Raw genomic sequence first — 14994 nt, 5'->3', positions numbered from 1 at the left:
GAATATTATCTATGAATACATGATAATCAGCAATCATCTCCTCCCCTTTCACCTATTAATCTCTATAGCCATTTTGCATATCCTTCTATAGGCTTGGTTAGGATTCCACAGTTCCTTTCTGTGACCTTCCATCATCTCAAGCTCTTCTCTTCTGTTTTTTCAGCTAAATTCTTGTAGTATCCACCTGCATCCCCTTCTACCTCACTACCTACTCTTACTCCTATTCATTACTTGTAATATATCTTCTGTCCCCCAAATTATACAGAAGTTGTTCCCTCTGAGGTTCCCAGTGACATTTACAGTAACCAAACACTAGCATTTTCTCAGTATTCATTTTCAATGACTTCTCTTCTTCAATTGCATTCTTTGTACATTGCTTTTGGCTAATATTTTCCCACCTTCTAGTTCTCTTCTTATATCTCTATGTCCTCTTTGTCTCCTTTCCTGAGTTTTAATCCTTCCAGTTCTTTAAGATAGATTTCCCTCAATACTAAACCCTAGGCCTTTTCTTAATCACATTCAGCAATCCACAGAATCCAAATATCACCTCTATATTGAATAAATATATCTTTTTTTGACCTATCTCCCAAGCTTCAGACTCACATTTACAAGTACCTATAGTGCGTCTGTAAGTGTGATGTTGAAGTTGAAAGAATGATGAGATTGGATCCAGGACACACCTGACTTCAAATTCTGCCTCTGGCATTTAGCCATTGTGTGGCCATCAGGAAAACAACTTACCTGAATCAGTTTCTTCATCTATAAAATAGAGATAATAATGCCCATCATATCCAACTCAGTTATTTCAAAGATCAAATGAGCCAATTTATATGTATATGTATGCATACATATATAGTGCAAAAAATTCAAGATCATATTATTTGCTATTGCTATTACAACTATAGCACTTGAACTATAAAGCACAACTCTATGCCAACTTGAATTTAAAATATCCTGACCTAAGTTCTTTTCCCCAAACACATTAATCCTTTTGACTTCGACATTTCTGACAGTGCAAATACCATCAATCCTTTCACTTTTATTCAAGACATTTGTATTACTTTTGACCCTGCTTGCATTTCTATTTTTTGCATGTTCAATCAGTTGCCAAGTTTCCTTGATTAACTTTCTTTTTACTTCAGGTTTCATATGTTCTACAAGGATCTAAGAAACTTAGCATTCACATCTTCTAATCTAGGCAATACAATCTAATAGGCTTTTCATCATGATTCTCCAGTGTTTGGACATAAGTCCTTAGAATATAACCCTGTCTCTTAGAGCATGCCCTCACCTAGTATGCCAGAAAAGATTCAAGCAGCAGCTTCAGTACAGATTAATTTTCTCATCCTAAAGCATTAGTCAGTCAGTCATGAAACATGTATTAAACTTCTACTTTGTGTCACATAATCTGCTAAGCACTGGAGATAACAACAACAAAGGCAAAAGACAGTCCCTACCCTCAAGCAGCTCACAAAAACCAGATACTGGGCTCCAGACCCTTTCTTCCACTCTCTTGCTAGGCACTGATTTCTCCACATTGATTCTGCCCAAGTTCACTTCTCTTTAATCTTTTGGCACAAACTTTTAATTCATGGTCAATGATTCTGCCTTTGTCACAATCCCCAGAGCCTGTTACTCCCCAATGCTTAATTCTCTCTTTAAACACTCAAAAAGCACCTCTGACAGGTATAGCCTTTAACCTGGGCACCCCAGACTAGAACATCATAGATATGTTACCTCCTCCTTGACAGCTTCCATGACTACCAGCTGCTTATGCCTCCCTCCAAAATTAATTTGTATTTATTTTATCTTATGAGGTGGTGTGTCTATCTGCACGTGTGTGTGTGTGTGTGTGGACAAGAACAATTTCATCTTTGTAACCTCTATTATCCAGCACATGTTGGTACTCAATAAGCATACATTGATTGATTGGTATGTGGCATATTTCATATTCCTTGTGCTTTAATTTGAGGAAGGCAGAGAAACAAAAGGAATATGCACTTATTAAAAACCTAGGCACTATGCTTATCACTTTACATTATTCCTTTTTTTCCCTTACAACAACCTTACAAGGTAGGTGCTCTTTTTGTCCCTACTTTAAAGTTGAGAAAAATGAGATAGAAAAATGGTTAAGTGGTTAAATGACCCAACCAGGGTCATACAACTATTAAGTTGTATTATTAACTATTAACTGCATTCAACTATCTTTGAATGCAGTTCTTTCTGACTCCAGGTCCAGTACTCTATCCAGTGAGCCTCCTCACTGCCTCAACCCTCCCACTCAAACAATTTCTTAAGGAACTCTAGATACCTCTGAGTGTCTGGGATCTCTTTTATAATCTTTCTGCCCCTCTATGTTAGTGGGAAGTGTGACAAGGAACATTTATAAGTCTAAGAAATTTTGAGGTTTACAGAAGGAGACAGTATTAGACTTGGTATAAATAATTTAAGACAGTCCCCTCATAATATATATCTGTGGCCTATTGGGTATAACCAGATTGTCATAAATACATCTAGGCCACATAAATGATTATCTGTACAATTAGAATGTTCTAGGAGGCAAGCCACATCTGGCTTCATTTTTGAAGAAATGTGTAATGTCAATCAGGCCCTCATTTTTAGGGAATCTCTGAGCCTTGTGACAATAAGTCTTATAAGTCAGTCTGCTTGGCTTCCAGCTTTCTCAGGTAATTACTACAGTATAACAATGGCAGGTGGAAGCATTGGGGCAGATGGTGGGGGGGGAACTATGGCTGGGAACCACTCAATAAATATTTGAATGCCTACTGTTATAGTCAAGATACTATGAGGAAGTAGGGATACAAAAGTGAAAAAGTAATATAGTCACCTATATTTTCTTTGCAAAATATAACTTGTTCCACAGAACAGTATAAGATGTTCAAATATAGGGACATGGAGCAAAGAAGAAATCAACCAATAAACACTTAAGTCCTTTCTAGTTACCATGTACTATAAATCAAATGAGATATGGAAAGCACTTGGCACAGTTCCTGGCACAAAGCTAATTCCCTTCTGCCCTCTCCCTCTTCTGAACCTCCCAGGCTTGAAGCCTGGTTCTATCTTCAACAGGTACTGATTCTGTGACCCCTTAGCAAGTCGCAGCCTCTCAGTATTTTGGGCTAACTCTCACTCAGAAGGTGTAGAGAATCTGATGCCCAGAGTTGGTAGAGGCAATTTTATCACTAAAGAATTCCCTATACCAATAAAATCACAGGTTCAAACCCTATCCTATTATTGTATTCTAGGCAGTTAGCACTGTGGTACATTCTACTGGGCCCAGCCAAAGCTTTTTGAGAAAAGTTGGAGGAGAGAACACTTTCTGCTGGAGGGATAAAGGAAATTTTCAAGGAGCTGGTAGTATTTCTGCTAAACTCTGAAGGCTTTTAAAAGAATTTTTAAGGGTAAAAATGAGGAGAGGGATTCAAGGCATGAGAAACAGCTATTATAGACCACAAGGCAAGATCAAAGAATAGCTTGGAGTTCAGTTTTGTTGCTCCTTGGGCTGTGCAAGAGAAGTGATTTAAAATAAATCAAATTGTGGAGGGCCTTACATTTAAAGTTTTTTGTTTTTTCTTAAGCTCTGGACAAGAGGAAACCAGTAGAGATTCTGAAATTATAACTTGTTCAAATGAAATGATTCAGTTAGGTGAATAGGTAGAATTGATATACTAAAATTTATTTGTAGACTCACTGTTGTGGTAATAGATACATGGCCTGAGGAGTACTCTTTCACTGTTCTGCTTTCTCATTCTGACTAGCCACACTTTACCTGAGAGGATTGAGAAAAAGGGAAACAAGAGATCCTATTTGGATGTGATATGAACCTAGAAATGATAAAATCTGAAGTTCTTCCTCAGGAATAATGTGTGATTTGAGTATCTTCAATGAGTGATGCAATAAAGGATGTGCTAGAGCCAGCTCTAATTGTTTTGCCCATAATTAAATTTTCCATGAGAGCATATTAGAAATAGGAAACATCAGTTACTAAAAATCATGTCTTCATTTATTGTTTTGTTGATGATCCTAGCTTAGTAATGCAGATTAAGCTTTAAATTGAATGAGCATACCTTTTTGGGGGTCCAGCCAGTTATTAAACATTTACTAGCACATCTTGTTGCTCTAGAAGCACTGAGCTCAGCAGCAGTAGTAGAAGACTGAGAGAATGAAGCCATCACCAGGCTTGGTGACTGAAGGTCAAAAATAGTAATAATAATAACTAACATTTTATATGGCACTTTGAGTTTTTCAAAGTGTTTTATATCCACATATCATTTGAGCCACAGAACTACACAGCAGGGGTGGAGAATGCCTAAGGGAAAGAAGTAATCCATTTGGACAGTGTGCCTACAGTTATCAGAATGGTGCCATACATCTGGAAGAATGGCAAGGTAAATGATAAAAGATACTAATATAGTTAATGAAGTGGATGTCTTGGAAGGAGCCAGAAACCTAGAACTTGTTTATAAGATGATGCCCAAGAGTATCAAGGAAGAAGAAGCTCCCTCAGATAATGGGAGTGGAATTGAAATTTGCATGAGCCCCGAGTCCTTATCTCAGTTCTCCTCAGCATAGTCACTCTATTTCCATGGATTCTCCTAATGAGAGCCAGCTCTGTTCCAATGCCATCTTTTTCTCTGCCCACCCCAAGCCTAATTGACAACCCCTTGAAGACAAAAAAAAAAAGAAGAAGAAAAGTAGATTAAAAAGCTAAAGATAAGTGGAACAGAATAAGACTGCTGCCACATTTTATAGGCAAAAAAAGAAGGCAGAGCAAGAGGCAGCCTCCTGGCCTCAATCCCCATGCTGCCTGCTGAAATATCTGTCCTTGGGGGGTATAGATTCTGATTAAGGCACACTGTGGCCTACCAAAGATCAGCCAAGGTCCTCTGTAGTATGAGAGAGGCTATTTATGAGCTAAATTCTCAAGGATGCTATAAACTAATTCTTTTGAATCAAGGAATGCAATTATAGATAACTATGAAAATTAAACAAACATATATATACCAACTAGATATAACAAAAAGACAGTTTAATAAGTTTGACATGTCATACACTCCCTCATGGCTATCCAACTTTTTGAGTTGCTCATCCTTGTTGAGTTCATTGAGACCACAGATACCATTTCAGGGAGTAATGAAACCAATTTAATGGTATGTAAATATGATTCCATTGAGAAAAAATAAAGTGGATGTGCCTGGTGCAGTTCTAGGCACATAAGAATCAGAAAACCTAATTAACAATCTTTTCTGAGAAAAGAGTTTGACTTTCTCCACAATAGATCTAAAATCTAAAAGCGGTTCTCCTTTAAGGTCAACCAAACTCCGTGCTTATACATAAGCTTGTCTTGTCTCTGTGCAAGTTAGCAGTTGCTATATAATTATTTTGGTCTTTTAAAAATTCCAAAGCTGCCTTCATTTATAAAAAATTGACATGCTTTACTTAAGTATATTTTCTTGTTTCTCGTGATTCACATATTAAAGAATATGAATTCATATGATTTATATTCTTTATTAAAAAGTCAAGTAATAGATTTTTTTCAATTAGCTACTATACAATCTTAGATCCTGTGGTAGATTTTAAAAAGAATACCTTTTTTAGAATATGTTATCTAGATTAGATAACTTTATGTTCCCTAACATACATACATGAATAAACACAAGCAGCACTCCAATGCTAGATTATAATGTTAAAATATGTCAGAATTTAGAAACAAAGCAGATAATTATAGGTTAGAATGATGAGAAAAGACTTTTAAATCCAATGGGAATTGTTTTTTTTTTCTTTTCTGTGTGTGTATATACATGCACACATGCTGGATTGTGTTGATTTTATATAAGAATTGTGGGTGTCATAATTATCTGTTCTTTCATTCTTAAATTTCATTCTTAAACCTAATAACAGCACATCATTAACTTACATTTCTTTTTTTGTTAGCTAGTGACAGTTTAGTTAACAAGGCAGGCACTAGTATTAACCTGACAATTACATCCTGATATGTGTAGAGTGGGAAGGATGTGACCAGAGTTGCTTACTTCCCAATGGAGCTGGAGCTGCTGTGGGGGCTATATCTACCAAATATCTCTGTTTTGCCATCTAGTGGTAAGGGATGTCACTGAATGTCTGGGTTTCTTAACAGCATGTTCTTGTAAATGACTATCATTTAACCTTAAAATCAGAGGTATGCCTTTTACTATCTACAGAAGAAGAGCTGAAGAGTTTATTTTACTTGATTGTAATTATATAACCTATTTCCAGACAACCAATTCCAAGGAACAAAAATTCCTTAGAATTATCTGTGAATGGCTCATGACACTTTGTCTCTGTAAAATATAGCAGATTCAAATATGAGTGGTATGCAGGAAGGGAAGAGGATTGAGAAGATAAGTTTAAACTTTTGAAAAGGAAAAAAACATGACTTTTCACTCCATTTGGAAATATGTGTATGAACCTGTGGATAACTAGATAGATACCTAGATAAATTTCTGGGAATTCAACATATTTATGCTTAAGAAATGGATGTTAGGAAATATATTTCTATTTTACAATAGATGATACAGCTTTTCGAGTGTTTGACAAAGCAAAATGAGTTGGGATTTCATGATCTCTATGAGTTTATCTTGACTTAAGAAGTCTGATGGTGTGTCTTGAAGGGCTTAAATAGATAGATTGTATCAGACCAAAGCTTGCTTATCAGGATTTTCCAAATCCTCTGCTCTATTCTTTGAGAACAAAATAAAATGCTTTACTTTACTTTTCAAATACATACTAAATTTGTTCAGAATTCCTTATACTAATGTGGATATAGCTATATTTTTAAAATGACATTCCTGCAGTAATCTCAAAAGTAATTGGTAAAAAACAAACTTATTTCAAATGCAATACCACATAATTTATGTACCTATAAGCAAACAATATTAATAATAACTCATATTTTAAAGTCTATAGAGAACTGTCCTCACAAAAACCTGCAGATGTTTCACTAATTCACATATGAGAAAATCAGCTTCAAAAATGTTAAATCCATCTCACCCAGCTGACAAATATTGAGAATGAGATGTGGACTCATTCCCTTCATATTGATTCCCTTTCTTCTATACCACAGAAAAAAAATCGTAATATATTGCATATATATTTCTAATTGATATGATCATGGTAACATTAGTAAATCAATCAAGTAGCATTTTGTAAGCCCTTACTAGGTGTCAGACACATGCTAGAGATATATAAACAAAAGAAAAACAATCTCTCTCCTCAGAGCTTGCATTCTCATGTAGGAGACAAAATCTGTTTATATGTAGATTTCTGTATAAACACACACACACACACACACACACACACACACACACACACACACACACTAAATGTAAAGTAGATACACAGTAGCCTCAGATAGGAAAGGCGCTAACAGCTTGGTGTAGGGTAGGGAGTGGGAAAGAGAACATCCCACAAAAGATGAAACTTGAACTGAGTCTGGGAGAAAACCAAGGATCTGGTGTGAAAGTACAAAGGAAGAACATTTCAACCATGCAAGACAGGTTAGGCAAAGGTATGAGAAAGAAGGAGTTTCATTTGAGATGAACTGAAAGTAGGACAACATAACTGGATCAGAGAGTATTTAGAGGGTAGTACTATGTGCAGACTGGAAATGCAGAAGCCATTTTAAAATGCCAAACAGGAAGCTTATGTTTGATTCTCCAGGGAATAAGAAGCAACTAGAATTCACTGAGAAAGTGTTTGACATGATGTAATGTGTACTTTAATAGTAGTGTGAAAAATGATTGAAAAGGGGAGAAATTTGAAGCAGGGAAACCAATGAAAAGATAAAAGAGTTCTGGTGGAGGTCATGAACTAGAATGGGCACTGTATGAACAAAAAGGAGGTGATATAAAATGAAAGATGTTTTAAACATAGAAACAACAAAGTTTGACAACTGATTGGATATATGGAGTGAAGGATCAAGTATGACACCAAAGTTGTGAACCTGGCTATTCAGGAGAATGATGGTAATATATAGAGTAACAACAAAGTTTGGAAGAGGAAGAGGTTTGGTGACAAAGAAGGGTTCTATTTGGGGGCATGCTGAGTTTGAGACACCTAAGATAGAGATGCTTTGAAGTGTTTGATAGTCATTTGGTGATGCAAGGCTGAAACTCATGAGAGAGAGTCTTGGGCTGAATATATAGATTTTGGAGTAATCTTCATAGAGATAACTGAATTCAGGAGTATTAATAAATTCACAAAATGAGTGAGAGAGTAACAAGAGGGGTACACAGAACATAAACCTAGGATATAACTACAGTTAGTGGGAGTAACATTGTTGAAGGTCTAGTAATGGAAATTGAACAAAACCATCAGATAAATCAGTAGAATTTAATTGTGCCTAGACATGATAAAAGAAATGTTTTTGAAGTCTAATTTTAATCCAGTATGTATTCAAATCATTAAGTTTTTTTAATTAAGAAAAAAGAATAGGCAATTGAAAAAAAAAGAATTATATCTGTAACAAGAAGATCAGAGAATTCCAATTAATATCCAGTTAGTAACATTATGCTATGTATGTAGTTTGTATACATGTAGTATGTAATTTCTCTCCATTAGAATGTTAACTTGTTGAGGACTGGGGAGGGTTTTGCCTATTTCCTATCACCAACACTTAGCACAATGCCTGGCACATAATAAACCTCTTATTGCTGATATTGACAAACACACATACACACATAAAATGTTTGTGTGTGTGTATGTAGCTTATTTGTTCAATGACAACTAAAACTTCTTTCTTACTGAAAAGTTTTCAACTTGGTCTGTTGGAATATTTTCTTTTCTATGATGACAATTGACAGGCAGTGTTTTAAAATTTGCAAAAGGGTTCACATACATTCTCTCATTTTCAATAATCTTAGGGTTATTAAATAACCCCAGTGAGAGAGTTATGACAGATATCATTATATCAATTTAATAAAAAAGGAACTGAGGATCAGATTTAAGTATTTTGCCTGTGGTAATATCATTCATACATGTTGAAGAAATGACTTGGACAAGTTTTTCCTTAGCTCCCCTTTAAATCCAGCTCTTTACTCAATGCTGCCTCCATTACTATATCCTCACTGCCTTTCATTTTCTAGAAATGGTTTGCTGACTTTATAATGGAAGTCAATTGGGAAAATATATGTTTTGCAGCAGGCTTTGCTGAAATAAATCTGCACTATGAGGTGATGCAAAATCTGTGAGACTCTTCTATCAGTCCATTGCTGATAATTCATGGAATATTAATCCAGCTTTTGAATTATCTAAGCCTTTTACTTCTTCTGTTCCCCTCAGCTGCCTATTTCCAGCTTTTCAGGGCCTATTAATACCTTTACATTCAAAAGGAGAACTGGGGAGGAGAGAAAATTCAAAACTCATTTTATTGCACTATTTAAAGATTTGGTGTTGAATAAGGTTAAAGACTGACAAAATGAAGTGGGTGATTAGCTGTGAATTTTAGTTATACATATGTCTCTGCTCCACTTTAATGGAATGGAGTCCACAATTCCTCTGTGTATCCACAGCTCCTTATCCATTCACTGTGATCTTTTTTCTTCCTTATTCTGGTGGAAAAATGAATTGCATCTCATAAACTGTTTCTATCCTACTATACAACACATCTTTCCACTAATGAATTATTGTTCTATCATAATTTACATCAGTTCTTCTAAGGTTTTCCAGATACACAAACACACTCTAATATGTTGTAGTTTCTTCTAGATGAATATCTGCTTCTCAGCTACCAGGTATGCTAAAGGTCTTCAGTCACATGAATAAAATGATAATCGGGAGGGCTCATGAGAGTTTTCATTTTACTTTGGTCCATAAATTTAAAAGCTGTTTTTAATTTATTTGGTTTTTCTTATAAATCAGAGGTAAAGAACAAATATTTTTCAATTACATCTCAAATCTCTAAAATTTATATTATAGAAACTTATACTAATGCTGTTATACTAATAACATTTCTTCCCCTCTAATTATTAGAGGAAAGAAATATTATTGCATTATACTGGCCTGTTTCAGTCAAGAACTTGTTTCAAAAGGGGGCAACTAGGTGGCTCAGTGGATTGAGAGTCAGGCCCAGAAACGGGAGGTACTGGGTTCAAATTTGACCTCGGACATTTCCTAGGTGTGTGACCCTGGGCAGGTCACTTAACTCCTACTGCCTAGCCCTTACCACTCTTCTACCTTGGAACCAATACACAGTATTGATTCTAAATCAGAAGTTAAGGGTTTAAAAAAAAAAAAGAATGTCTCAAAAGATAGTATAGAACATGCAAGACTTGTTTGGCAAGGCTTTATCTTGTCAATGAAGGTAGAAGAACAGATATTAAGAGCAAGTTTATTCAAATAGCTTTTCAGTATAGAAACTTTAGGGGGTCTATGTTCTTAAGAAATGCTGACTACTTGATAACAATTATTTCTTGCTGGATATTGCTTCTATATCTAAGATGACTGAGAGTTTGCACTTTTATTTAGACTCAACTCTTTTCTTTGCATTTCTTTTAACAGTGATCCAAATCAGCCAGTTCCACAAGATACCAAGTTTATACATACAAAGCCCAATCGTTTTGAAGAAGTTGCCTGGTCCAAGTATAACCCCAAAGACCAACTTTATCTCCACATTGGTCTGAAACCTCGGGTAAGGGATCACTACCGAGCAACCAAAGTCGCTTTCTGGTTGGAACTTGTACCTCATTTACACAATCTGAACGAGATCTTTCAGTATGTTTCTACAACCACAAAAGTCCCTCCTCCGGATATGACATCATTTCCTTATGGCACTCGACGGTCTCCTGCAAAAATCTGGCCAACTACCAAACGCCCAGCCATTACACCTGCCAATAATCCAAAACATTCAAAGGACCCCCATAAAACAAACCCAGAGGATACAACTGTGCTGATTGAAACGAAACGAGATTACTCCACAGAGTTAAGCGTCACCATTGCCGTGGGAGCCTCCTTGTTATTCCTCAATATTTTAGCTTTTGCTGCACTATACTACAAAAAGGACAAAAGACGGCATGAAACACATCGGCGCCCCAGCCCTCAAAGAAATACAACAAATGATATCGCTCACATACAAAATGAAGAGATCATGTCCTTACAGATGAAACAGTTGGAGCATGATCACGAGTGTGAGTCTTTACAGGCACATGACACGCTGAGACTAACCTGCCCACCTGACTATACCCTTACTCTGAGAAGATCCCCAGATGACATTCCGCTAATGACGCCCAATACCATAACCATGATTCCCAACACATTAACAGGAATGCAGCCTTTGCATACTTTCAACACCTTCAGTGGAGGACAAAACAGTACTAATTTACCCCATGGACATTCAACTACCAGGGTATAGCTCTCCTGTTACCTTCCCCTCCCGTATTCTCCTTCCCTCAGCAACGTGGAAGAAAGAAAAAGAAAAAAAAAGGAATGTTTTTCATCAAGCAGACTTCAGATAAAAGGAGAAAGGGCAGTCATTATTTTCTTACTGACCCTCTTCAAAGGAACTTTCCAATATTAAAAAGATCAACTTCAAACCCTGTGAAATGTGAAACGTGTACATTGCTGTTATAATACTGCTTTAAGATCCCAATCACTTCAGTGAAAGTTTAATGTGTATAGGACAGAAGAATGGCCGCTTCAAAGACCTGGATGTTTTCATTGGAAGAAATAGAAGCCGAATCTTCTGGAACACAGCCAAGTGACTTAATCATTTTTTAAAAATAAAATTTAAAAAAATTCTTTATGTGCCATACCATGAATGGCCCTTCTTAAGTGAAGACAGTGTCACGGGCTTTTACTCATTGTATGAAGCTGTAATCCAGGAGGAAGGAGAAGTAGAATTTTATTATAAAAATAAGAGGACTGACTATGCAGTTATATTCGTATAGTTCTGTGCAAAGAGATGATTTGCCAGCCTGAACTATATTTAAGAAACTTTGTAAAAAATGTACATAGATGTGAGTTTAAACACACACACAAAAGAAAAAACCAACAAAAAAACTTTTATTGATGTTTTCAGTTTGAAAGAGATTTTAGAAAGATTGTGCTTTCAGTTGTGATCTATATGTAAATATACATTAGTCATATCACCCCTGTTTCCTCCAGAATAAGAGGGGACTTTTCTTCTTAATTACTTGTGGTAAACAAAGACATGGGATTTTCTAACATGTTTCATTTGTAGGAGGACATGGCGTCATACAGAAAATAAAGATTGTCTGTGTGACCTGCACATTTCCCCTTACAGGTTGCACAAATGCATGTTAAAGCATTCTTAGGAGATGGTTGTTTTTAGACAACATTTATTTTTGGGGTGTTAGCCTTCATGAAATTGCAACATAAAGATGGATCAGAAAACTGGAAAAAAAATGAATATTTAAAGTTTATCGAATTAAAGGAAATACACATAAAATGACAAAAAAAAAAAAAGTACAAGTCCAGTTCTGTAGTTCTGGTTATTTGAATATGTTTAGGAAGAGTTGCTTCCCAGTTTAGTACCCTGCCAAAAGTAAAGAAAGCCTGCCTTTTGGTTAGCCTTTTTCTCCTACTCCTGATCTCCCCCAACCCCCTCCCCACAGTAAATCTAGCTCTGTGTTCACCAGCAGCTGCGGAAGAGCTCTGGCTGAGAAAGTACCTGCTCAGTTTTGCTAATCAGAAGAAATTTGCAGTTTGAAGGAAGAAATGTTTTTCTTTTTTAAAGAGCAAGCTTCTTATTTATCAATATACAATGAGATTTTTTCTTCCGTATTTCATTTATGTGATCAAGCTTATGCCTGTCTGAAAACAATATTTTTTGCGGGTTTCTTATACAGCAGTCAACAATCAATGCATATGATAGAAAGAAAAAAAAAGGAACAATAAACAACTATGCTTTGCATGAGTTTTCTTGAAAGTATGGATGGCTTCACTGTCAAGTTATCATGTGAAAAGAAATAACCCGTGACTTTTTTGAATCAGAGAGCCGGAGACAAAGTAGTCATCTTTCAAGGAGTCTGATCATTTCTTTTTTCTCTTTCCTAATTTCTTTTTTTTTTCTTTTTAAAATTTTTCCTAAGGAATGCTTCAAGTGTCATAAGCTGGGAGTAAAGGATGGTTGCTTTATATTTTGTCTTCTGAAAGTTACTGCGTCACCAAGAAATAGTAACCAAAGATATGTGAAGAGTCTTGCTCTGCACTTGAACATGTACCCAATCCCAGAAACCAGTTCTTCAATTTCATTTTTTTAGTTGAACATAGCACTGTCACTTCCCTACCCCATGCTGTACCTAACACACATGCTGCCTTGCACCCTTATCATGAAGCCCGTTGGATAACCAGTCCCTGAAGTATAACTGTAGAAATTCTCTGTGAACTCTTTTTTTCAAAGAAAGAGGATTCATAGAAAAATGTGGTAGTAACACAATAAAGTCATGACTTTCACCTAACTTCCTAGCTTATGTTTGAGAGTAAGGTGGCACACATATATTAACTATGCCCCTAAATTAGCCCATGGTGAAGCAACAGCACTTACTTGTATGTAGTGATCCCATAAAGAACTGTTCCTTCCCTGATCCATCATTTATTATACCTGATTCTTAGTAGGCTGTACCCATAAGCTATGTATTTGCCTCCACTAAGAAAGTAAATAGGCTCTTCGTGAAACAAAGGCAGTGATGCTTGGCATCATAATAAGTTGGGTATGTTTGTAATGTGAATTACAGTATATGTTTAGTACTTCCAATTGTCTTCTGCTAGCAATATGTACAGTAATGTGTCAGGCTTGTGACATTTGGGTAAAACAAAAAGTTTCTGTAAGTGAATGATTTTAGCTTTTAAAAATGATTATGATCGAAGTCAATTTATTACATCTTAAATGATGTCTGATTTCTACATGGAAAAGTGTTATAGGATCTTCATAGCATTCTATGAGAACAAAATATTCTTGCAATCTGTTAAAAAAAAAAGGGAAAAAAAGCAAACTTTCCCAGGCTTTTATTCTTGACCTTCAAAGGCACGCAGGGTTTAATGGTTTCTTTGGTTATTGTTTTGCAATTTTTTGTTTTTGCCTTAAGTAATGATAGAAGATATATATGGCTGGACACATATGTATAAACTTTTCAGCAGCATTTTTAATAATAAAATATCACAGTATTTTCTAATGCTTTGTGCAAAGAATTATGAGTCCATCCTTTTTTGTAGGCAGTCTGGTTCCCCCAACCACGACCCCTTCAAAAGTATTCTGAATTACAAAAGGGAAATAATATGTTGTGACATAAAATAAAAACATACTAATTAAATTAGCAACAGATGGATTTTTCAAGATATTGCCAAGTATACTTTTGTCATGCCATTACTATCAAAGCTCTATAGGCCTACTGTTAGAATAAGTAAGCTCTGGACTTTGAAGCTCAGGATATGAAGATGCTGCATAAAAGAAAATGCCTTGTATTTCATACTAACATTGTTAGTGATTCCTATGGAACTGTGTTTTTAGTCTATGTTTAACACTATTATGAATCAAAGTCTTTGAAAGGAGAGTATGTTCCCTTCTTAGCCTAGATAAATCTGAAGAACACTGGTATAGAGTAAAATTTAAGAAAAATCAAATCAACATACCAATTTAAGATTAAGAAAAATGTGCACACTTGCTAATGTAGAGATGGAAGCAGATTTATGAATCAGAGTGCTATTTGTCCTTCTAATGGAAAAAGTAAACTTAGTATAAAGCAAGACCCATATACATAATAAATAATCTGAATAGGAAGGAAACTAGATTAATATATACCATCCAAGCTTTTGAAACTATACTCTAATTCATATTCATCTGATGGTACAGAGCAAGCTATATTTTTATCTTCTCCTATATTAGAACTCATATACTACTGACCTTTCATACCATTTGTGGTACAGTTTTGCACACCTGCCTCTTTAAAACCCAAATCACATGCAAGTAAAGACATCATT

At 35.6% G+C, this 14994-nt stretch overlaps 1 protein-coding gene across 5 annotated transcripts in view; it reads left to right on the top strand.

Annotated features, from left to right (window-relative positions):
- Window positions 1-14205, top strand: part of NLGN4X (neuroligin 4 X-linked) — a 456535-nt gene extending 442330 nt beyond the window's left edge. For 4 of the 5 annotated variants that reach the window (XM_007500719.3, XM_007500713.3, XM_056806796.1 and 1 more), the window contains one exon: window positions 10558-14205. In XM_007500719.3, the coding sequence (XP_007500781.1) occupies window positions 10558-11407 (850 nt within the window). In that variant the 3' untranslated portion in view covers window positions 11408-14205. 5 annotated transcript variants of the gene reach the window in all.
- The last annotated feature ends 789 nt before the right edge of the window (window positions 14206-14994 follow it).

This window comes from Monodelphis domestica, chromosome 8 (assembly GCF_027887165.1).
Source record: "Monodelphis domestica isolate mMonDom1 chromosome 8, mMonDom1.pri, whole genome shotgun sequence".
In the NCBI taxonomy this organism is placed as follows: Eukaryota; Metazoa; Chordata; class Mammalia; order Didelphimorphia; family Didelphidae; genus Monodelphis; species Monodelphis domestica.
Note: the sequence above shows the minus strand (reverse complement) of the source record. Positions and strands in the feature narration are given on the sequence as shown.